Source organism: Drosophila guanche, unplaced genomic scaffold (genome assembly GCF_900245975.1).
Source record: "Drosophila guanche unplaced genomic scaffold, DGUA_6, whole genome shotgun sequence".
NCBI lineage: Eukaryota > Metazoa > Arthropoda > Insecta > Diptera > Drosophilidae > Drosophila > Drosophila guanche.
In genome coordinates this window covers 5,075,135-5,097,109 of record NW_022995744.1, presented here as the reverse complement: position 1 = coordinate 5,097,109, position 21,975 = coordinate 5,075,135, and the positions used below count along the sequence as shown (strand labels likewise).

At 42.9% G+C, this 21,975-nt stretch overlaps 7 protein-coding genes across 11 annotated transcripts; 5 read left to right on the top strand and 2 right to left on the bottom strand.

The window, feature by feature from the left end:
• The first annotated feature begins 2,315 nt into the window (after nt 1-2,315).
• Nucleotides 2,316-6,131, top strand: LOC117579817 (CD151 antigen). 2 transcript variants are annotated; one of them, XM_034265908.1, is made up of 8 exons: nt 2,316-2,465; nt 3,208-3,462; nt 4,582-4,678; nt 4,743-4,829; nt 4,892-5,083; nt 5,215-5,310; nt 5,397-5,693; nt 5,759-6,131. In XM_034265908.1, the coding sequence occupies exons 4-8, from the start codon at nt 4,752-4,754 to the stop codon at nt 5,804-5,806; spliced, it is 711 nt and encodes a 236-aa protein (XP_034121799.1). In that variant the 5' UTR covers nt 2,316-2,465; nt 3,208-3,462; nt 4,582-4,678; nt 4,743-4,751; the 3' UTR covers nt 5,807-6,131. The 2 variants fall into 2 exon arrangements, with proteins under 2 accessions (XP_034121799.1, XP_034121800.1); XM_034265909.1 differs by lacking the exon at nt 4,582-4,678.
• A 714-nt stretch (nt 6,132-6,845) lies between these two features.
• On the bottom strand, nt 6,846-10,165 carry LOC117579876 (arylsulfatase B). Of its 2 annotated transcripts, none has more exons than XM_034265996.1 (5): nt 10,064-10,165; nt 8,744-8,883; nt 8,038-8,683; nt 7,822-7,979; nt 6,846-7,761 (listed from the first exon to the last, which is right to left on the bottom strand). In XM_034265996.1, the coding sequence occupies exons 2-5, from the start codon at nt 8,840-8,842 to the stop codon at nt 6,934-6,936; spliced, it is 1,731 nt and encodes a 576-aa protein (XP_034121887.1). In that variant the 5' UTR covers nt 8,843-8,883; nt 10,064-10,165; the 3' UTR covers nt 6,846-6,933. The 2 variants fall into 2 exon arrangements, with proteins under 2 accessions (XP_034121887.1, XP_034121889.1); XM_034265998.1 differs by having other exon boundaries at nt 8,744-8,872.
• Nucleotides 10,166-11,033: 868 nt separating this feature from the next.
• LOC117579299 lies at nt 11,034-11,672 on the top strand. Its single transcript, XM_034265106.1, has one exon. The coding sequence runs from the start codon at nt 11,065-11,067 to the stop codon at nt 11,617-11,619; it is 555 nt and encodes a 184-aa protein (XP_034120997.1). The 5' UTR covers nt 11,034-11,064; the 3' UTR covers nt 11,620-11,672.
• A 1,341-nt stretch (nt 11,673-13,013) lies between these two features.
• LOC117579896 lies at nt 13,014-13,638 on the top strand. The gene has a single exon (XM_034266033.1). The coding sequence runs from the start codon at nt 13,055-13,057 to the stop codon at nt 13,613-13,615; it is 561 nt and encodes a 186-aa protein (XP_034121924.1). The 5' UTR covers nt 13,014-13,054; the 3' UTR covers nt 13,616-13,638.
• A 992-nt stretch (nt 13,639-14,630) lies between these two features.
• Nucleotides 14,631-15,291, top strand: LOC117579897. Its single transcript, XM_034266034.1, has one exon. It carries the CDS (start codon nt 14,667-14,669, stop codon nt 15,225-15,227), a length of 561 nt encoding a protein of 186 aa, XP_034121925.1. The 5' UTR covers nt 14,631-14,666; the 3' UTR covers nt 15,228-15,291.
• A 1,220-nt stretch (nt 15,292-16,511) lies between these two features.
• Nucleotides 16,512-17,386, top strand: LOC117579603. Its single transcript, XM_034265538.1, has 2 exons — nt 16,512-16,625; nt 16,681-17,386. Exons 1-2 carry the CDS (start codon nt 16,559-16,561, stop codon nt 17,148-17,150), a joined length of 537 nt encoding a protein of 178 aa, XP_034121429.1. The 5' UTR covers nt 16,512-16,558; the 3' UTR covers nt 17,151-17,386.
• On the bottom strand, nt 17,246-20,925 carry LOC117579602 (arylsulfatase B). 3 transcript variants are annotated; one of them, XM_034265537.1, is made up of 6 exons: nt 20,748-20,925; nt 19,646-19,820; nt 19,430-19,589; nt 19,147-19,373; nt 18,659-19,084; nt 17,246-18,603 (listed from the first exon to the last, which is right to left on the bottom strand). In XM_034265537.1, the coding sequence occupies exons 2-6, from the start codon at nt 19,802-19,804 to the stop codon at nt 17,803-17,805; spliced, it is 1,773 nt and encodes a 590-aa protein (XP_034121428.1). In that variant the 5' UTR covers nt 19,805-19,820; nt 20,748-20,925; the 3' UTR covers nt 17,246-17,802. The 3 variants fall into 3 exon arrangements, with proteins under 3 accessions (XP_034121428.1, XP_034121427.1, XP_034121426.1); XM_034265536.1 differs by having other exon boundaries at nt 20,762-20,925; XM_034265535.1 differs by lacking the exon at nt 20,748-20,925 and adding an exon at nt 20,591-20,625.
• Between the last annotated feature and the right edge of the window lie 1,050 nt (nt 20,926-21,975).

The following is a 21,975-nucleotide window of genomic DNA, read 5'->3' as shown; positions in this document are numbered from 1 at the left end:
TTTTATCATTTTGCAAATGCAAATCTTTATGGTGGATACCAGAGATTTGCACACCGCAGGACCATTCCATTTGATGTCCTATATGCATGTGCCATGTGTCTTCGTGATCGGCAGAATGTTCTCAATCGTACGCAGTCAGTTTGCTGGTTTTTATCGATTTTTACCAACAAACCTGTAACCCCACGGTAGTTTTCTACATGATTTCTCTTTGCATTCGAAAAACGTACAGCGCCCAAAAGTATTTCACGCTTTTTATCTCACCTGGGTATACAGCACACACTACCTACTCACCTTCCACTGGTAACTGCTGGATCCGAGATCTGTATATCTGTTGAGAGAATGTTGAGCTTCTGCCTGACACATCGCCACGTACAATCGCTGAAGCTGACACCGACACGGAGCAATTAGCAGCCACATGACTAAAGTCAAATTTATTTTTTGGGCTTCTTGTTTACCCAAAATACTCGTACACGTAAATATTGGATGGAATGGAATGGGATGTGTGCGTGGGCGGAGGAATGGGAATGCCCCAAACGGCGGCAAATAGGTAAAACAATTGTTCAACTTGGCCACTGATTAGCCATTAAGCAGACCTTAGGCCGAGGCCAGACAGTGCACTTGGAATAGATAAATATATGAGTACATGGGAACAATTAGATGGCTTTAGCTGTCCAAGATCTGAACGTCGGTTGCGTTTTGCGGTTGTCCACCATAATCATGGGCACTCGAAGGCTTTCGACCTGAAGGTGACATTAAATTGGACACGATATATGCATGTTCTAAAAAATATAAAAATTTAATTCTAGAGTGTAATTTCTTACGGAAAGGTTTGCTAAAATAAGAACTGATCTCTGAAAATTATACATTTTATCAACCAAAATATATTCCCATCGAACATTTTACTTGCAGCTGTTGAGAACTTTATTTGCATGCTGTTTTTCAGTCAGCCACTATCTCATTAACATCCTAATGGAATATGTAAATTATGTCAAGATCATTAAATGGGTGGAATGTGAGTAAAACTAATTAAACTTAAACCATACTTGGGGGAGTACACGATTGAAACTGCCTGAAATATGATTAATATAACATATTTATAACCATGTTTGTTGTGTCCCCAATGTGAACTTTTGAAAAATCGCAACAGAATAGTCCACAAAATTTTGGTTGTTGTTTTCGAGTATTTCTGAATAATCATTTTAAGTGCTACAATTTAACGCCTTTGACGCCTGTCACCTTCGGTGAGCTCAACGAGGCTTTCCCCCCACCCTCATGTACATTAATCACATCGAAAAATACGACTAAATTGACTTGCTTATAATCCTATTAAGAATTCTATTCTACGTAATATTAATGGCGCCTTGAGCAATTGATCCATTTGAAACGCGAACCCAGCGGCAATTTTGTGAAATATGATTTTGGATGGCATATGGGGAAATTGATTTTATGGCATCTATAAAAACGCAAAAGGTTCCCACAGCGAGTGTACAAAATGCAAAATCAACAGCCAGTGTAATTGTTTTTCATTTTTTATTATTTATATGTATTTTTTGTCATAGCAGTTGTCAAACAGTTTGTGGGAACTGGTGGCACGGGTTGGGGATGGGGACCTCGCCTGAGTTAGTGTTAACACAGCCATAAAAGTGCTAAACAACCCAACAATTTTGCCAGAGAAAAACCGAAATAAATTGAGCATTTTGCAGCATTGCCTATAGGCAGCTTACTTTGACCTTAGCTTTACAAAATTACTTCACTTCACTCAACTCAACTCGAAACTGTTTGGGAAACCAATTTGTTGGGGCTAACAACAAAATTAAGCTGCTAATTGCTGAAGGTTGCACTCGTCAGGCGGCAATTCAATACAATCCATACAGTAAAACTAAACAGAGATTGAAATTTCGAAAAAGATTTGTATCAGAAGTTACGTTCTGGAGCAACAAAATGTTCCTTAAATTCAGGAAAGTACATTTTATCGCAAAATGTTTTCCCACCCTCCCCCAAAACGGAACAAAGAGTAGAGCTGTGCGGGCAGACCGATCCGATCCGATCCGAAGCGAAGCGACGCCAAAGCCGTAGCCGAAGTATTTGCGGTTTGTAAGCTCGCTCCCTCCCTCCCTATTGGGGGCCGCTCTCTGTCTCTCTGTCTCTCTGTTTCGGTTTCTGTTTCTGCTTTTGCCTCTCGCTTTAGCACCTGCAATGCAAAAGCCCCCGAAAATCGTCAGCTCCGGCTCACATTGTTGTAATACACAGAGACGACAGCCCCAACAACGAAACTCTTTGTGAGCGAAACTAATAAAAAACCGATCGCCCGAACTGTTCCCACTACCAGTTTCAAGTGAACGCTCGTGCCGTGGAGTCGAGCTCGTCCCCTCTTACACATATCTGTCACCGTCCCCATATAGTATAAGCTCAGTTTCCACAGCACCGATATCCAGTGGAAATATACAAAACAAATCAACGAAAAAGTGAGTTTAGCTATGCACAAAGTGTCCCGAGAACTTTGATTCCGCTGTGAGAATTGGATGCGGAAAGGATAATGCTACGACTCCTATCTGATCCGGGACTGTGTCTGTGACGTAACTTGAAAAGTAAAGTCGAAAGCGAAACGAGAAAAAAAGCCGTTTGCCATGAGAGAACTGCAATTGACAATACGACACCAGCAGCAACAAAAACAACAACAACACCAGCAGCAGCAGCAACAATCGCATAAAAACTCAATAACAATTATCAAGTGAGCCTCGGTAGCGGCGAATGCAAGAAACCTGTATGGAAAAATGTTTAATAAAAATAAATATAAGAAATGTGTACAACAAATAAACATTCAATAATAAACTTGCATAAAGCTGTACGTACCTGCATAATGCAGTGCCTAGGAGCTGCAATAATCTTATCCAAATAAAACAACTAAAAGTTTCAAAAAACAAATATTAAGACACGCGAAACAGCTGCTTTGATTAACTAAAATATTACAAAATCACAACTCACGGATCGCAAAACAAATATGTGCACAAAAAAGTAGAAAGTAAAACCAATAATGGCCTCACGAACTTAGCATACCCTTGAAACCCAAACAGAAACACAAATAAAAATTACATGCCATTCGAAATAGCAATGTACAAAGCTCTAAAACAATTAAATTTACTTCCTCTGGCAGAGCAAAATAATATTTAAAACTAATTTCCATAACTTTTTCTTGATCTTTTGTAGCCCTGCCTCCGGTCCGTGTCGAGTGTCCATTCCATTCCCAAGAGTTTTTGTGCAGTCAAGTACAACCGAAAATAGTTTTTTTTTCTCTCTTTCGGTTGGTCTCTCTCTCTCTCTCTGTGTGGCTCGCGCCCCGCCTCGAGCTTTGTTTGTTTAAACAATTAATAGGCAATTTACATAGGTAGAAACTGTAAAAGGAAAACCGCCAAAATTGGTTACCTAACGAAAACTTCGTTTGTGCTACGGGAAGGCAACAAAGTAAGTAAATTACGCTTATGTTTGGGAATAGCTTTAAGAAAATGGATTTAAAATCAAAGAAGGTTGCCTATAGAAATAGTCTTAGTGATATTTATAGAAAGGGAAACAATGGAAGATATCCATGGGTATTCCTTGACCCTCATCTTTCATTCTACAACATTTTCCGATGGTAAAACCCGAACTAAAAGTGTTCTATTATAATGTGTAGCACGTAGAACTGGACAATTAACATACAAGTAATTGTTTGTTTTTTTTTGTGGTTTAGAAGCAGGAGATATAAGTACGAATATTGTACAACGCCCCATCATTAATGGCGACTTTCAGATGACTCGCCTGTCATCCCAGGCACGATTCTCTCCACATGCTGCAAATCTGCTGGCGATAATAGCGACTAATAACAAATGCGAGTACGAGTACTACTCATAGAGAATATTCAGACAGTGTGAGAACATTTTCTTAATCACTCCGCAATTACCTGACGAACTCTCGTGTGGGGGGACTCACTGGGGCTTTGAGAATAATACTCGAAATGAGATGTCGTTTATTGGATAGCAATCGCTCGACCTGCAATTACACGTACTTTTAATTTGCGTTTAGAACATCGCAGCAGCAGCCAAAATGATTCAGAGATCCGCACGAGGCTTTCTGGGAGCATCATAAATAAGCTACTCTAATTAGCCAACAAATTTGGACTGCGACAGGGTATTACTTTGATTAATTTTAGAGCCTTGTCGCGCGGCTAATTGCCGGGGGGTATTCGTCATGGAATCGCCTCTAAAGTAAACCTTTAAAGCGAGCCACCGCCACCGCTGTAAGCAACCGCCAAGTGGTGGCGGCTCTCCGAAAGTCATAACTGACAAAACCCACAAAACGTTAACAGCAAGCGCCATAATGAACGGTTGTCTAGCGCATTGCGTTGGTTTCGACGACGCGCCAACTCGAAAGTGGGTCATGGTTAAGTGTACTTCGGTTGCGTCTCTGTCGCGGAGCAGACACTGCGGGAGCTGGAGCTGGAGCTGCGCATGCGCATGAGGAAACTATAGACAGACGCAGCATTAGTTACTGTTTGTTTGGAAGATAACAATACATAATTTAATCACATATTCTTATACCATTTAGAGCCGCCTCGCCATCAAGAACATATCCTCTGCATATCCTACCCATTCCAACTCATTTGCAACATCATCCATTGTTCACATCGGATTCTAAGGCAAAAGTAAACCCATCTAAAGTTATTCTTTCGAATAGAATTTAAAGTACCAATTGTTTATCCTTTACAGGACGACGACATGGGCTTCAGTTCGCGCATGGACTGCTGCGGGCAGTTCGTCAAGTACAGTCTTTTCATAGCAAATTTTGTTATTTTCGTAAGTATACTTGGAAACTCTTTTTACAAAAACAAAGTGTTAATTTATTTCATTATTCTTAGGTGGGTGGCGCAATTGTCTTTTGCCTGACACTGTGGACGCTGGTGGATCGGAGTTTTGTCAATGAGTTGCTGGGCACGAATTTATTTTCAGGCGCCGTCTACGTCCTGCTGGTTACATCGGTCATCATTTGTCTGGTCTCGTTTCTGGGCTGTGTGGGTGCCGGCAAGGAAGTTAAATGTCTGCTACTAACGGTGGGTAATATTCTTAGCAAAGAGCATAAGGAAAGCTCCCTTCCTTAGCTTTCCCTTGTGTGGTATTAAGCAACTTACACACACATTTAACATCCAATTGAAACATGTCTCACTTGCTGTACATTTCTCAGTATTTCATAATCGTTGCTCTGGTTTTCGTCACTATGCTAATTGGCGGCGTCTTGGGCTATGTGTTCCGCGAGCGGGTGCAGCAGACCATGCGACAGGTAAGGCGTCAGATCAATGCATCGATCAAGTGCACTCGTATGTAACATCTTGCGTTTTCCATTTTCCCATTTTCCATTTTCCGCAGGAAATGCGCTCTACCATGGCCCTGTATGGCAGCCGACGTGAGATTACCCAGGCCTGGGATCTCACCCAGGAGCGACTGCAGTGCTGCGGCGTGGACACGTGGCACGACTGGACTCGCTATGGACCCGTGCCCGAGTCCTGTTGCCAGGAGCTGTTCGGCGGACAGCGCAAGGAGTGCACCATCTTCCCAACAGTCACGAACCTGTACAATCAGGGCTGTCTCTACGTGACGACCAACTTCATACGGGATCATGCAGCAGTCATTGGTGCCTCCTCCATATCGGTGGCCATTCTCATGGTGAGCCAAACTAATAAAGGATGCCATGACTTTGATTTATAAATGTTAAATCCTCTCGTTTCCAGATCTTTGGCATGATATTCTCTTGTCTTCTATTCAACATGATTGAATAGCGCCAAAGAGTTGGGCAAGCACCTGCCCCCAGTCCGAAGGAGGAGACACATTTTTGAATAGAGTTATTCTAGGAGTATTATCCGCTATGTTGGACACTGCATTCCACCTGCATTCCGTTTGTATATACCCAGAGCTTAGATACGCACATATCTAGTGAAGTGAATTGAGTATTACATGTGGTAATCGTCGATACGAGTATTGTTATCATCTGTTGCACTATTTTGTATTATTTTGTATGTAAAAATCTACTTTAGATTTAGTTTTAAGCAGTCCAACTAAAATATTAAAATGCAAATGTTACAATGTTGCCCATGGAGCATTTAATTGTTTGCGTCAATTGTCGTTTCCAATAAAAGTTAGTGGAAAATATTTAATTGATTGTGACAAATGTTCTTTTAATTCAATGGACTTGATGGACCACCAACGGAGGTGTTACTTTTACAATGCTTATAAATATCATACTCCACTTATAAGAGATTAAGAGATTTACTCTAACCGCAGCTGGAAAATTGTTAGCAATGTTTTTAATTAAAATCACATAAACCATTGAAAAGAATGTTTGATTAGCGACAGCAGCTCAATGAATTTGGTAAGCCTTATATTTACAGAGGCTTTAGCCAGCGGCAGTGAAAGACACAATTTTCCGGCACGACTTGCTCGTTTGAATATAAGATATAATCTAACTACAAAACTATGAGATAAAGCGCAGTACTTATCAGCGTTCTTCCAAATAAGAACTCCACTGATACTCTGCAGCTGGTGGGGAGTGTAGTAACATGTGATTTATTTTTAATTTTTCTTAAATTTTTTTACATTTTTATAAACCAAATTAATAAAACGGCTTGCATACTTTTAGGTGAATCGTAACTAAACTATTATTGTTAATATCTTATTCGACAGTTGAATATTTTCAGCTTATTCAACCAACAAATAATTTATAGATTCATGAATTTTTACGTTTAGGTTATCTTTTTATACATTGCTGACTCAAGGGCCTTAAAATTAGTTCAAATCATAATTAAATCAACAATATTCGCATTTACAAAATATACAAAAGAAAAATGTTGTATTTATTTTTATTACGTATAAAAATCACTAAAAAGTTAAGCCATAATTTAACTAAAACTCAATATAGTTTAATATTCACAGGGCCGAGAAAATTTAAGAGGCAGACACAAAGCCATCTCAGCGAAGGCAAAGTGAGGGAGTCACTGGAGCCAGTCGACGTGTTGTTCCACCATTCCCAGTTGCCGCCGTGAAGCGCCGGATCGGCGCGTTTGTCCGCTATGGGAACTCTGGCACTGGGCAATGCCGTCAGACGGAGCTCTTCCACATCCTCGGCGAGCAACTGCAGCTGGAGGGGATAGAGTTTGGCCAGGTTGTAGCGCTCACACGGGTCATTGGCCAGGTCGAAGAGGCAGGCAGCCTTGAGGGGCTCGCACAGGTAAATGGGATCGTCTTGATCCGCCTCCTGGATGGGGCACCGCTGGGTAGCCTCGTCTCGCATCTGCCGGATGCGATCTTCAGTCGGACCTCCATTTCCCAGGACAGCCTGCACCTCCGATGCTCGCACCAGCTGTGCGTAGTCCGCACTTAATGGATGCTCTTCGCCGGCATGCAGTTCTCCCAGCCAGTGGTCGTACCGCCCTTCGAAGCTGCTGCCGTTCACGTACTTGAGCGTGTATGCCGTGTACGAAGAGTAGCCAAAGACATCGTCCAGCACGTGCAACAGCTTCCGGGGCTGGGGCTCTGTGCCGCCGCTAAGCGACGGCCACAGATTGAGTCCGTCCAGCTTGAGGTCCGTTGGCAGCTGCACTCCGGCTGCTGCCGCTAGGGTAGGCAGCCAGTCGATGGCATGGATCGTCTGGTTGGACACGTAGCCACGCTGCTGCAGCAACGGACTCCAGAGAGCACCAACCGATCGAATGCCACCCTCCCAGGGGGATTCCTTTTGCTGCTCGAAGGGAGATGCTTATAAGCCAGCAAAAGAGGGTGATGCATGACAGATACTTACGCCACGGAAGGGATAGTTGGAGCCAGCATTGGAGTGAATCCCCACAGTGGGCGCTCCATTGTCCGAGTAGAGCAGAACGATGCTGTTGTTCAGCATCCCATTGTCCGCCAGGGCACGCATCGTCTGACCAACGCTCTTGTCCAGACTCGAAATCATTCCTAACCAGCGGACACTGTCAATTCAGAGACATTTTCTGATTGGGAGGACAAGACTCACCCGCATAAGTGCGACGCTTTGGATCCTGAATGTGCGCAAACTTGGCCACCTCCTCCTCGGGCGCCTGCATGGGATTGTCCTCGTTGCCCGTGTGCACTGCCAGGTGGCTGAGCACCATGAAGAGTGGACGGCTCTTGTCGTGCCGCTCGATCACCTTCCTGGCCTCTGTCGTAAAGGCTTCCGTGGCATAGATGCCCTCTGCCTCGGGGCAGGGCTCCAGGTCCCGCCTGAAGTCCAGACCCGTCGAGTAGTTCCTGTCCAGCAGCCGCACCGTATGATCATAGTAGTCCATGTAGCCATTGTAGTACCCAAAGTGATGGTCAAATCCGCGCATCGTTGGGGTTAGATCCTTGCGCCAGAAACCCAGATGCCACTTGCCCACCAGATGTGTGGCATAGCCGGCATCGCGGAAGAACTCCGGCATGAGCCGCTCCTGCCTGGGCAGACCCCAGGGCTCGTCGGTGACGATCACAAAATGCTGCATTCCTGTGTGGATGGGATACTTTCCGGTCAGCAGAGTGGCTCTGGAGGGTGTACACAGATTGGGCACATAGTGTCGATTCAGCAGGACACCATTGTAGGCCAGAGCATCTATATTTGGTGTCAGGATTTGGTTCGAGCCATGGAAGCTCACATCATTGAAACCCTACAAAGGGGCAAAGCCACACAGTGACTCAAAATTGTCTGCAATCGTTTGTGCACTTACCATATCATCAATCAGTATGATTATGATATTTGGCTTATCTCCAAGACACAAACTGATTCCAGCACTTAGTAGGAGTAGCACATGGAGTAGCACAGTCATGTTTGTGATCAGTTCTAGTGAAATTTTACTCTAAAATAGAGCTGCAAAGAGCTTATTGTTACTTGTCTTAACTATAATAATGCAACAGAAAACAGCTGTGGAACTTCATCCTCGTACAGGTGTTCCATTTCTCATCCACTGACCTCTTCCAGCCTCGTGTTGTGTGGGCCAACAAGTTCGTTAAACCATTGAAGCGATTGTTTAATGTTGTATTTTTTGCAACAATTGTTAAGCAATTATATAAAAAACACGACACGGTACGGCACGGCACTTCACCTTGCCTTGGTTATGGGCTTTGGGGAAGCGTAATTTCTTTTTATCTGGATAAAAATGGCCTTTAATTGTCGCAATATCCCATAAACCATCATAAACCAGCATGGCAATAATGAAATGTGGCCCATAGGCCTTATATGCTAAGCCCCAATTAAATGCTCGTGAGTACAGTGAGTCGCATTTGCATTTGGTATATAATTTGGATAGGAATCTATTGTAAACTGTCGTGCGAAATTCTTTGAGAAATTTCAGTCACGACCTGCACGGCTTTAGACTGAGAATGGAAACGCCCAGCGACTGACTGACCGAGCGACCTTCGACGATCGTTGGACAACTACTTTGTGGCCATGGGGATCTGTGGGGGAATCAGGACGGACCAGTTAATCAGCCATCAATGGAAAGGTTCTTATAGCTTAGTGCCCGTCATTCGCTAGGCTAATCCAAAACAGGTTTGGGATGCATCTACAGGGCACAGGGGTCCGGTGTCTGGCTCTCAGAGGACTTGGGAATGTGCCAGTGCGGGTGCAGCCAGCACTCACGTTAGTGAGGCGATTACAATGCAACATAACAATATTGCCCAATCTTTTGGCCTTATGCAAGAGCCCAATCATGAGATTATATAAGGAAAACTTTTAAGCATGGAAAACCGCGAGGCAATTGGAAAATTGTCATCTGCCAATAAGGAAAGTTAGGATTGTGTCTGGTTGGGATTCGATTGATTTGTCTTTGAGAATGGATCTTAAAGAAGTGCTAATTACGTGTGGAATATCAGTTTTCATTTGTGATTTCTGCTCATTAAAATGGATTAAATTTAACCCGAGGCGAATATGCAAAGATAATTGAGTTTAGCTTTGCTTAGCCAGCAATTTTTCACACTTTTCTAGCGAATGTCTGGAAATGTTTTAACCCTTTTGAAACGCTTTAACCGACACACTTGAATCACTTTACCACTCTGCTTAGTACGCTGGCACTTGTTGCAGTCACACCCTATCCGAGGTATACAGAGATGACCCGATCTCGCTGGTCTGGTTGGATCCTGACCGCTGCAACTGCTCCGATCGACTAAGCGTGCCGCTGGCTGTTGGCGCTTTTAAGTGACAACCTCATCCCCCTCGACACTCTGACGTCACGAGTCGTGAGCGAAAAATAAACGTAAGAAACCGAAAACACACAGATCCATAAACACAAAAGCAAAAGCAAAACTTGTTTTTGCAAAAACAAAAGCAAAAGCGAGCAAAGACCAACTCTGACCACAACTAGAGGCTAGCAGAAAGCGGAGAGAGGAAGAGAGAGAGAGAGAGAGAGAGAGAATATCCCGTTATAAAATGCGTGCAGCTCTCATAACCGGCACATTGACATTGGTCAGGGTTTCCATGATATGTTGCTTTGATAAGCCGTGATAAGATATAAACGAGTTTTTCCCTCTAATTGAATTGATTAGTATAACTTCTAGTATTTATTTCGCTTGATATGGCTTCGGCCCCGCCAATTTTAAGGCCAAGTCTAGAAGGTTATCAAATTTGCATATTTTTTTACATTTTCATTTATTAGATGTGAATGTAGAATGGAGACTGAATCTGTATTTCTGCTTCTGTTCATTTAGATGTTCAGATTACAACTAAGCAATGTTCTTGTTTAATAATAACAATTTCGAATGCTGTAGATCTCTACGTATACTCGTAAGATATTTGTCACTTGTCTAATTTCATCAAAATTCCAAATAAAAACCAGTAAAGTGATCTTATCAGAGTAGTTTCACCTCTTAGTTACAAGTCAAGCGAAAAATTACTGACAATCTAATCGCATCACCCAAGTAACCCCCCAAAGTGAACGATTTATAATCGGACTTATCAACAATTTGGAAACAGGAGACCCAGCTGACGGGGAGAGCCCTATAAAAACAGTCAACAAGCCCAAGTGGTCACAACACCTCAGACAAACCTCGAACCATGTTGTTCGCAAAGCACTCTGTAGTTGTGGCCCTGATCCTCGTCCAGCTGGTGGGCTTGATTCAAAGCGGATCCTACAACAATGAGGACACGTGGGTCTACATTTATCCGGCCATGGACTTTCCCAACAAGGCTGTAGTCGGAGGTCTCGATTCGGATGGTTACTACAACTATGTGGGCCGTTCAGTCTACAGCAGCAGCATCCTTCCTGCCCGAGTGGTTCCCGAGCTGAAAAAGGCCACCTACAACTCGGACACCGTCTCGTACCAGACCACCTCCCTTGAGGTGCTCGTGTCCAATTATACCGTCAGCTACCACTGGCAGCGCAGCTTTGACGGCTTCCTGGAGAAAAACGCCGTGTCCGTGGGAACCAATTCCAACAACGACAACGTCTACATCTGCCGCTTCCGGGCAGACCAGGGTCTCCTCATGGGCACTCTGTACCTGGCCAACCGTACCTGCATCGTGAAGTACGGCGAGATGCCACTGAGGAAGCAAGAAAAATACGAGATATTGGTTAGGGAACGCAAAGCTGCTGATTTTATGCCGTTTTGAGTGCAAAACGAAGCAGAAACAATTTAAATAAATTTGATTAAATGCAAATAAAATGACAAGTGACATGGATGGATGCCATGGATTTTCAAAAATATTATATTTAGTTTTAATTTTTATTTTAAATTTTATTAATTTTGTATATTTAAAATGTATGTACGTATGTATGTATGTAAATATTTACATACGCATGTACACATGTACATTTTAAATTTAATTATTGTATTTGTTATTTCTCTATTTAATTTAACATTTTAATAATTCCTCTTAAAACAGCTTTCGTGACCCACTCGTAGCGCTTGTAGACGATGCATCAGCTGTACTACAGCATGTGTACGTGTGCTGCTCACAATCCCATTTCAAACATCAATCACACTGCTGCAAAAAATATTAAACTGATCTGGATATTTGCGCTAAGTCATGTGCTTGGAGCTTTTAAGCATAATCTTTCTTACTCTGTTCTCAGTCTGATCAAAGCTTCATGCTAAATGCTGCAGAGTGTAAGCAATACGTGCATCTTACACACATCATATCATATCATATACATATGTACATACATACACACACATACATATGTGTCATACGTTTGCACTGCACTATTGTTCGGCCACAAACTTTCGCTCTCGTTTTTACCGGTTAGATAGGGACAGAATATAACTATAAGCTTTGAGTCGCATGCACTCTTATGGCAGCTGTCTCAGTTCCTCACCCGTTCCGTGTTCTGGCAGATTCCTGAGGCCACAAGGTTCTATGCTTGTGGTAAAACTAATTTTTGCTGCGGCTGTTTTTTTTTGCATGTCCTTTTCTTTTGGTTTGTTTTATCGAATTTACTTCTTATATATTTTTTTCCTACTCCTTTTTGCAGGCAGTTTTTAGGCGATTTGGCGCCCCTATGTGTTGTTTTCTTAGTGATAATACCTAAATTGCCTATTATTACTGGGCTCACTTAAGATTGTGAGCTACACTACAAAGATATAGCATATTTTATAACATCTAAATATATTCAAACAGAATATTTGTCTATTAATAAAAAAGACAGGGAGCACATACACACATATCTATGTACACATTTACATATATAAGTCCTACTTATTATTAAATCTTAGTATAATATAAAGTACTTACATTCAATTGAAAATCTTAAGATATTTATCTATGCACATCTCTGTTTTCCTGAATATTCCACTTAATTTGTTCATGATGAATCATGACATCTTCATAATATCTAATCAGAGAAAACTACTTCAAGTATTAATTATAAGTCCATCGAAAAATCACCAACTTTCTAATCAAATCACTGAAGTAACCCCCGAATGTGAATGATTTATAATCAGCTTTGTCGACAACTTGAAACCAGGAGCCCCAGCTGTTGGGGAGAGCCCTATAAGAACCTACAGCAGGTCTACATTTTCACAACACCTCAGAGAACAGTCGAACCATGCACACCGCAAAGCACTCCGTAGTTCTGGCCCTAGTCCTCGTCCAGCTGGTGGGCCTCATTCAAGGAGGATCCTACAGCTATGAAGACACGTGGGTCTACATGTATCCGTCCATGGATTTCCCCAACAACGCTGTACTCGGAGGCCTCGATTCGGATGGTTATTACAACTATGTTGGCCGTGTGCTGTACAGCAGCAATGTCCTTCCTGCCCGAGTGGTTCCCGAGCTGACGAAAGCAACCTACAACACGGACACCTATGGATACCAGAGCTCGTCCTTTGAGGTGCTAGTGGCCAACGCCACCGTCAGCTACCACTGGCAGCGCAGCTACGACGGCTTCCTGGAGAAAAATGCAGTATCTGTGGGAACCAATTCTGTCAACGACCGCGTTTATATCTGCCGCTTCCGGGCCGACGAAGGACTCCTCATGGGCACTCTCTACCTGGCCAACCGTTCCTGCATCGTGAAGTACGGCGAGATGCCACTGAGAAGGCACGACAAGTACGAGGTTTTGATTAGGGATCGAAAAGCTGCTGACTTTATGCCATTTGGTGTGTAAAACGATGCAGCGAGACTTTCAAATAAATTTGAATCAATGCAAATAAAATAAGAACTGCATTTATTTATTGAAAAAGAAAAAGAAAATATTCAATCATTTTTTGACATGCGTATCATAAAAAATTCAAATAAATATGTTTTTTATATTTTATATAATTTGTTTTAAAGAAAATCTTTTTCAATTATGTATATCTGTTTACTAATTGTGTTTCCACTCCTTTTGACGGCCATTAACTGGCGGAGAGGGGGAGAGAAGACTGGTCCACACTTCTGCACTCTTATCACAGCTTTCAGGATTTACCTCAGACATAGTATGTACTTATCATACAATATATGTACGTACAAATGTAGTATCTATGCATGTATGTATTGGGCCACAAACAAGTTTGCTCTCGTTTTTGTCAGTGAAATTGTGAGAGACATGCAAGCTAACGCTTGCACTCTAATCGCAGCTATCTCAGTTCCTACCCTTCCTGATTCTAAGCAGTCAATCAAGTCGTAAGCCTAATTATTATGTTCTTGCAAAAATATAATCAGAACAATCAATCGCTTAGGCATTCTTTTCGTTTGGCATTTTGCTTAGACCACGAGAACTTGTGCGGGAAACAGGAAATGAAGTGCAATGCTTAAGTTTAATATACATACATAATGAGTGTGTTTACTTACTGTACTGTACTGTACTTACTGTACTTTAAAAGGGAGCGTTCACAGTCATATATATTATAGTATTAACAACTTACATTTCATTGACAATCCTAAGATATTACATATACACCTCTGGTTTCGTGAGAATTCTACTTAAGTAATTCCTCCTGAAGCGTCACATCTTAAAAATAGCTTATCAGAAAGCCCTACTTCAACTATTAATTACAAATCCATCGAAAAAGCACCGATTATCTAATCATTTCGCCCAAGTAACCCCCGAATGTGAGTGATTTACAATCAACCTTATCGACAACTTGACCAGGAGCCACAGCTGGTGGGGAGAGCCCTATAAGAAGCTACAGCAGATTGTCACAAATCGTCACAACACCTCAGACAACAATCGAACGATGTACTCCGCAAAGCACTCCGTAGCTCTGGCTGTGATCCTCGTGCAGCTGGTGGTCCTCATTCAAGGCGGAACCTACAGCCATGAGGACACTTGGCTCTACATGTCTGCAGCCTTGGACTTTCCCGAAAACAGTGTCCTAGGAGGTCTCGATCCCCAAGGTTACTACAACTATGTGGGCCGTGTGGTGTACAGCACCAACATCCTACCTGCCCGAGTGGTTTCCGAGCTGAGAAAAGCTTCCTACAACACGGACACTATTGGCAATACCGCCACCTCCTTTGAGGTGCTCGTGTCCAATGCCACCGTCAGCTACCACTGGAAGCGCAGCTACGACGGCTACGGGGAGAAAAATGCCGTTGCAGTGGGAACCAACGCTTACGGCGACCGCGTCTACATCTGCCGCTTCCGGGCCGACGAAGGACTCTTCATTGGCACCCTCTACCTGGCCAAGCGTGTCTGCATCGTGAAGTACGGCGAGAATCCATTGAGGAAGTTCGACAAGTACGAGATTTTGGTGAGGGAGCGACATGTAGTCAATACTATGCCATTTGGCGGCTAAATCCTAGCATGATGAGCTGCAAAACAATTAGAGCATATCAAATAAAATATTTATTTACAAATAATTAAACACTTTATTTATGATCATCAAAATTATGGAAAGATGTTGGAATTGCAATCCAGCTCGCTCTTCAAGAAATTTGTTTGGTACCAGTGGGTATGACTCTTCCACTCTATTTAGTTGTACCAATTTAGTTCGTATTTAAATGAACTATCAACTATAATAACTAAAATGGTTTTGGGTTTTGTTCTATAATTAATAATTAATTAATTAAATTAATGAAGTTCTGAATGCGTACTGCTGATACGTTTACTTTGTTGTAGGAAATGAGAGGCAACACTTTGAAGAATATTCTTCTAATTAACATTGTCATGTTTAATTGGCAGTGAACCCTTGTTCATTGGTTGTGGCTTTTACACTCAAAGAAAAAGGGTAAATAAAGAGAATGAATTTTGATTTGAACATACATATAACTATTTAGTGCAAAAATAAAACACTTCAAACAAAAAATAAAATAAAGCTGACTACGGAAAAGGTATGATAGTATCAGTTATTTAAAAAGAGAAAGGGACTTGTGGTTGATATTATTAGGAGGAGGGAATTATAATCCGAGTAAAAGGCCCCAAACGGATCAAGCAAAGCATAATTCGATCTACTAAGTGGAAGGAACAGAGGAATAATGTTTCTAGTGGAACTAATGGGAATAGTAAAGTTTATGCGGTTCAACAAAAACACTTTATTTTTACGGTTTCCACACTTGGAGCAAGTTGGCTTACATTTTAATTCGAAGTCTATTTGTTTATTCTATTCTTTTGGGTTACAACTTTTACTTGGAAACTAAATCAAATAACAAATATTCGCAAGCTATGATCTTTGGAGCCTGGTAATAGTTATATTCTATATCAAAATGAGATCTTTAAATTTACTGACCAGCTAATAAACTGTGTATTTAAATCGTTAAAGTTACAACTTTGACTATGAAAATAAAGTAAATTAAAAATATTCGTAACATATGATCTTTGGAGCCTGTTAATCACTGAATCAATTTACTACGAAATCGATTATTTAATAAACTAATATTAGGAAATGCTACTTCTATCTAGTGGGGGATTTTTACTTCAGAAATGTCTTGTATTTTTTATGGTGCAATAAAATCACGATGCGCAAACTCACTCTCAAGCATGTTACTCACCGAATCGAAACGATCCTATCAACAGTAATCATCTGATAGCGATAGGGGTAACAAGAGTCCGGCGATAAGGAGGCGACTATAAAAGAAGTGTGCCCGGCCAGACGATTCACATTCATTTGGTATCAAAGAATCCCTCGAGATGTACAAAGTTGCCTGTATAGTTTTTGCCCTGTTCGCAGTCGCCTCGGCAGTGCCCTCAGCCTTTGGTAAGTAAACCATGGATCCTGGATATCATTGGATGCTAATTTTGCACTATTCCAGATACGGAGCACGTATGGAAGGCCGGTAACCTGTCGTACCCTTTCCCCGGTAACGCCATTCTGGGAGGATTTGATCCTTACGGCTACAACATCTATATTGGCCGCGTCAAGTACAGCAACACGATCCTGCCAGCCCGCGTGGTTGCGGAGACGGGTGTCGCCTACTTCAACAACCAGCTGACGTCCTCCAAGGCGACATCATACGATCTCCTGGTGGCAGGGCGCAACGTGAACTACCTGTGGGTGCGCAGCTTCGACGGCTTATACGAGCGGTACGCCGTTTCCGTGGGCACTTCGGTCTACAACGAGCGCGTGTTCATGTGCCGGGCCAAGACCGACGGTGGCCTGCTCATCGGCAGCCTCTTCCTCAGCGAGAAGCTGTGCATCATCAAGCACGAGACCCTGGCACTGCGCAAGTTCGACAAGTACGAGGTGCTCGTGGGCCAGCCCAAGAATGGAACCGTCTTTTAATCAAAGCGAATCTGTGAACAAAACTAAAGTATATTTAAAAAAAAACAAAGTCCCATTTCTAATATAAAAAAAAGTATTTACATACATATATTTTGTTGTCTAATTTATGACTGGGATAACAATAACATTGATAACGAGTAACTCCGAAAATACTACTGGGAAAAGATAATCATAGAAGCGAGCAGATCTATGATCTTATCGGTACCTTCTTGGAACGTTTTCTAGTAGCCAGACAAATAAGAAAAAGGTTTTCTATGACCCACCAAATCCTTTCAAGCACTTGTTAAAGTCATACATGATAGACTGTGATTAGTTTTTAATGATCTTTCGATCGATTTATGTCTTGTGTATGCATATGTTGACGGGGGTTTTGCAGCTATCACAGTTCACGGAAGCGATGGGCCCATCGATAAGATAGGCACATAATCTAAATGATTACCATCTAGACATTACTCAGAACCATTAATGGTTCCAACTAATCATTTAGTTGGACCTTTCGGGTCCAAATGTTCGACTGTTTGTTGCAAAAGAAAAGTTATGTTTCTGTTTCAAAGTTTCGACATTTCTTATCGGAGTTGGGATTGGTTTTCGGGAGCATACTTTCGGGCCAGATGTCTGCGGAAATGTGTGGGAAATGTCTAGTTTACCCAACTTAAAATATCCACCAAAAGCATACAAATACTATCAGAATAGAGCTTAGTCGTCCTGCCCCCGAGGCCTGTTCGTCCTGCCACCAGGTCCACTCGTTGTGGTAAAAGCGCGGATCGCATTGCGGATCCTCGGGCTTATTGTTCGGAGCATGCGCCTGTCGGGCGAACTGCTCGATGCGTTGCAGCAAGTCCAGGAGGATGGTAGAGTTACGGTACTCCTCGTACAGGTTGTTGCGCTCGCAGGGATCCGCATCGATGTCGAAGAGACAGGGGGCCAGCAGCGGCAGACACGGCTTGGTCGCGGCGGAGGACTCCGGACACTCGATCTGTGCCTGCTGCCGGAGACTGCTGATGTTGCGCTCACTCTGGCTCCCCATCAGCAGTTGGAGGTGCTGCCAGACGCTGGTGTTGCGGATCAGCTCCTCATAGTTGGCCGATCGTGGATCCACCTCTTGTGTTAACCGCTCGCCCAGCCAGCCATCGAAGAGGGCCGCGTTGGTGGTGCCATTCACAACCTTCCACTTGCCGCGTGTGTAGGACAGATAGGGTGACGCTGGATTCGTGTCAATGGTGTGGACAATCTCTCGCTCCAACGACTCGTAGCCATACTTCAGGGCCGGCCAGAGATTCATCCCGTCCAAGTGCAGGTCTGGATCTGGTGTTATGCCCGCCGCAGCGGCGAGTGTCGGCAGTAGATCGCCAATGTAGGTCTGCTGCTTCCACACGGTGCCCAGTCGCTCGAACTCAGTGCTCCATATGGCCGCAGAGGATCTCAGACCTCCCTCCCAGGGAGAGTTCTTTTGCTGTGGAACTAGATGATCAAGAGAATATCTAACTGATTGTCTTTGTGATACTTACGCCTCGCAGGGGATAGTTCGAGGCCGTCGTCGAGTGCTCTCCCACAGTGGGTCCGCCGTTGTCCGACAGGAAGAGGACAATGCTGTCCTGCAGCATCTGCTGGCGGGCTAGGGCATCGATGACTTGCCCCACACTCCTGTCCAGCCGTGAGACCATGGCGGCGTAGTAGCGATGGGTCTCGTTTCGGATGTACTCGAACTTGGCCAGCTCCTCGGCGGGGGCCTGCATGGGATCGTCGTCGTTGGCCGCATGCGGAGCCAGGTGACTGAGGAGCAGGAAGAGCGGCTGGCTGCTGTTCCTGCTGCTGTGCTGCTCAATCAGCTGGACGGCTGCGTCGCTGAGCACGTCGGTCACGTAGTGCCCCACCTGGTCGTGGGTGACGTTCAGATTCAGGCGGAAATCATGCCCTCTCGTGTAGTTCTTTCCCTGCAAAGAAACCAAAGAGGTGAAGCGCCTTTGGCATGCACCTTTCCTGGCCCATCTCTCACATTCTGCTGGTAGGTCTGGTCGTAGTAGTCCACATATGCACCCAAGTAGCCCAGATGATGGTCGAAGCCACGCTGCGTGGGCGTAAAATTGCGCTGTGACATGCCCAGATGCCACTTGCCCAGGAGACTGGTGTAGTAGCCGTTCTCCCGGAAGATCTCCGCCATTGTCTTCTCCTTTTGTGGCAGACCCCAAGGCTGATCATTCACGATCACATAGTGCTGCATGCCTGGAAATGGATTTGTCATTGGTCTGAGCTTGGATTTATTGGCAATGGGCAATTACCTGTATTAATGGGATATTTCCCAGTGAGAAGAGCAGACCTGCTCGGCGTGCACATGGAGGCGGTGTACAGATTGTTGAGAATCACGCCGCTATATGCCAAGGCATCGATATTGGGCGTGAGAAAGTTATTGGAGCCACGAAAGCTTACATCGTCAAAGCCCTGGCCGGGTAGAACTATAATTAGCAGAGATTCAAATAATCCCACTAGACACTCACCAAATCATCAGCCATTATGATGATGACGTGCGGTTTACCGGGGGATCTCGCATCTTGGCCATTAGTTAAGGCAACGGCTAATCCGGCAGCTAACAGCAAAATTATCGACACATTTCTATGGCTATTTCCCCTGTGCTTCAGATCAGTTGACATCCCCATGGCGCCATAAATGGAACTGAAAACAGAAACTGAAATTAGCTCAAAAAAGTCATTTAAAAAAATTAGCATAGTGAATGGCGACAAGTCGGTTTGGGACACTATGCCAATGATGGATGAGTTTTCCTGTTCGTTCCGGATATGTTAACCGTTTAATACAATCCGTCCGACTCATCTACCCATTGCCAAAAACACACCTGGCCCAATACTCTCATTGTATTATTTTTATGGGGGGTTTTTCTCGTTAGCTTTTAGGCTTAAACTCTTTCTTTGCCGATTCGTCAATTGAGAAATAAATTGAATGGAAAATAATGGAAGTAAACAAATATTAGCCATCAAATTGGCACACTGCACTTGTGCAAATATTTCCAGCCACATACGATACTCGTACTCGTATTGTTTAACAAACTGTGACAAATTAAAATGCGGACAAATTACACGCCTAATGAGTGCCACCGAAATTAAATGCAAATGTGATGGAGCTGGGAATGAGAGTTGCCCAAATGCTATACAAAATATGTCCGTACATACTCTATAGATTATAAATGTATGTACAATCTGTACAAACAAGCACACATACTTATGTACACATAAAGAATATACGAGAATTTTTAAAATAACTATTGTAGAATGATCTTTATTTTTTTTACATACATATGTACGTATGTACATACATATATGTATATTTTCTCTATTTTTCATTGACAAGACTGCCCCCTAGAATTATTTGCACACAATACATTTAAGTATATAGAGAACAATCCAAAAATATAATATAAACACACATACTCGTAGATATGCTTTTGCATGAACTGCTCTAGGTCTGTTCTTTGATTGATTGAATTGGCCTGACCACTCTATAAAGCTGGCCATTTAATTTCAAAGCTTTTAATGCCGAAATCCCTTTATTGAAAACACCTCAATCTCGTTTTTCCCACACTTTTACCGTTCTTCTTCTACTACAGCACCGGACAGACAGGCGAAACAGCAGCGAACGAGAACACAACAAACGCGAAAACACAATGGGCTTATCAGACAGATTCGTGCACGCTAATTCCAACCACGATTAGCTGAGCACCGCGTTCGAGCTGGGTGTGGATCTCTCTGTTGTGCTGGTGGAAAGTTAACGGAATAAATTCGCGGGGCCAGTCGATCTTGCGCTCAACGTTGTGGTGGGTTTGGACAGCAGCCGACTGCTGAGGTGAAAAAGTGAGCATTCACTAGCTCTCTCTCTCTCTCTCTCTCTTTGTAGCTGTCGTAGAGTCCCACCTTGTCTGAACGCACCTTTTGTTGGGGTGAATATTTGAATTTCTATCTTGGTGGGCCAGCTGTAAAAGCTCTCCAATTTAATTAAAATAATAAATATTTCCGTTACTGTGTTTTACTAATTTGTAATTCTTTTAAAAACATTTTTTTATTCACTGTAAGCGATGTTTCGGTAATTTCAAAACATTTAAAACTGAATTTAATTAATAATTAATAATGTAATTATATCTAAATTAATTTGTATCAATAAGTTATCCTACGCCAAATGAAGAAACTGTTAGTGATTCATTCATTTAGCGATTCGTTGCTCTTATTGATTAACATGCGAATCGGTGACGTTAATTATAAATAAATTATCAATTTCTCTTTTATATGCGTGGCGTGGAAATTTATTTTTATATTTCTCAGAAATAATATACCCCACAATGCGTTCAGATACGATGTTCCCTCAAAATATAATTGAATAATAGCATTTAGAAACATCATGTTCATAGTTTCTTACATTTTGCATTTCTGTTTTTATACCTGATACAACCTACCCGTAAACACAATATACCCTTGCTGCCGGGCAAGCACCAGGTAAATTTATCGGCAAAGAACCTAATACCCAGAGCTGAAATAGTTCGCATGTTTGGATATGTTTTTTATCAGACAATGAGAGGCACATGGCCTTATTCTTAGAAACTCTGTTAAGGGAAAGAGGCTACGGAACAGGGCTGATGCAATAGAAAATGCCTTTAAATAAGCTCTAAAAGACTTTCAGAGAGCGGGAGAAAGAACGAGAGAGTGAGGGAGAGCTGGATATGTTTCCACCTCTCCGCGGTGGAATTGGGGTTGTCAGCCACTTGCATAGGGCCTCAATTCTGGGCAAGCACATGGGCGAAACGAAGACGTTGGCAACCCAGTTG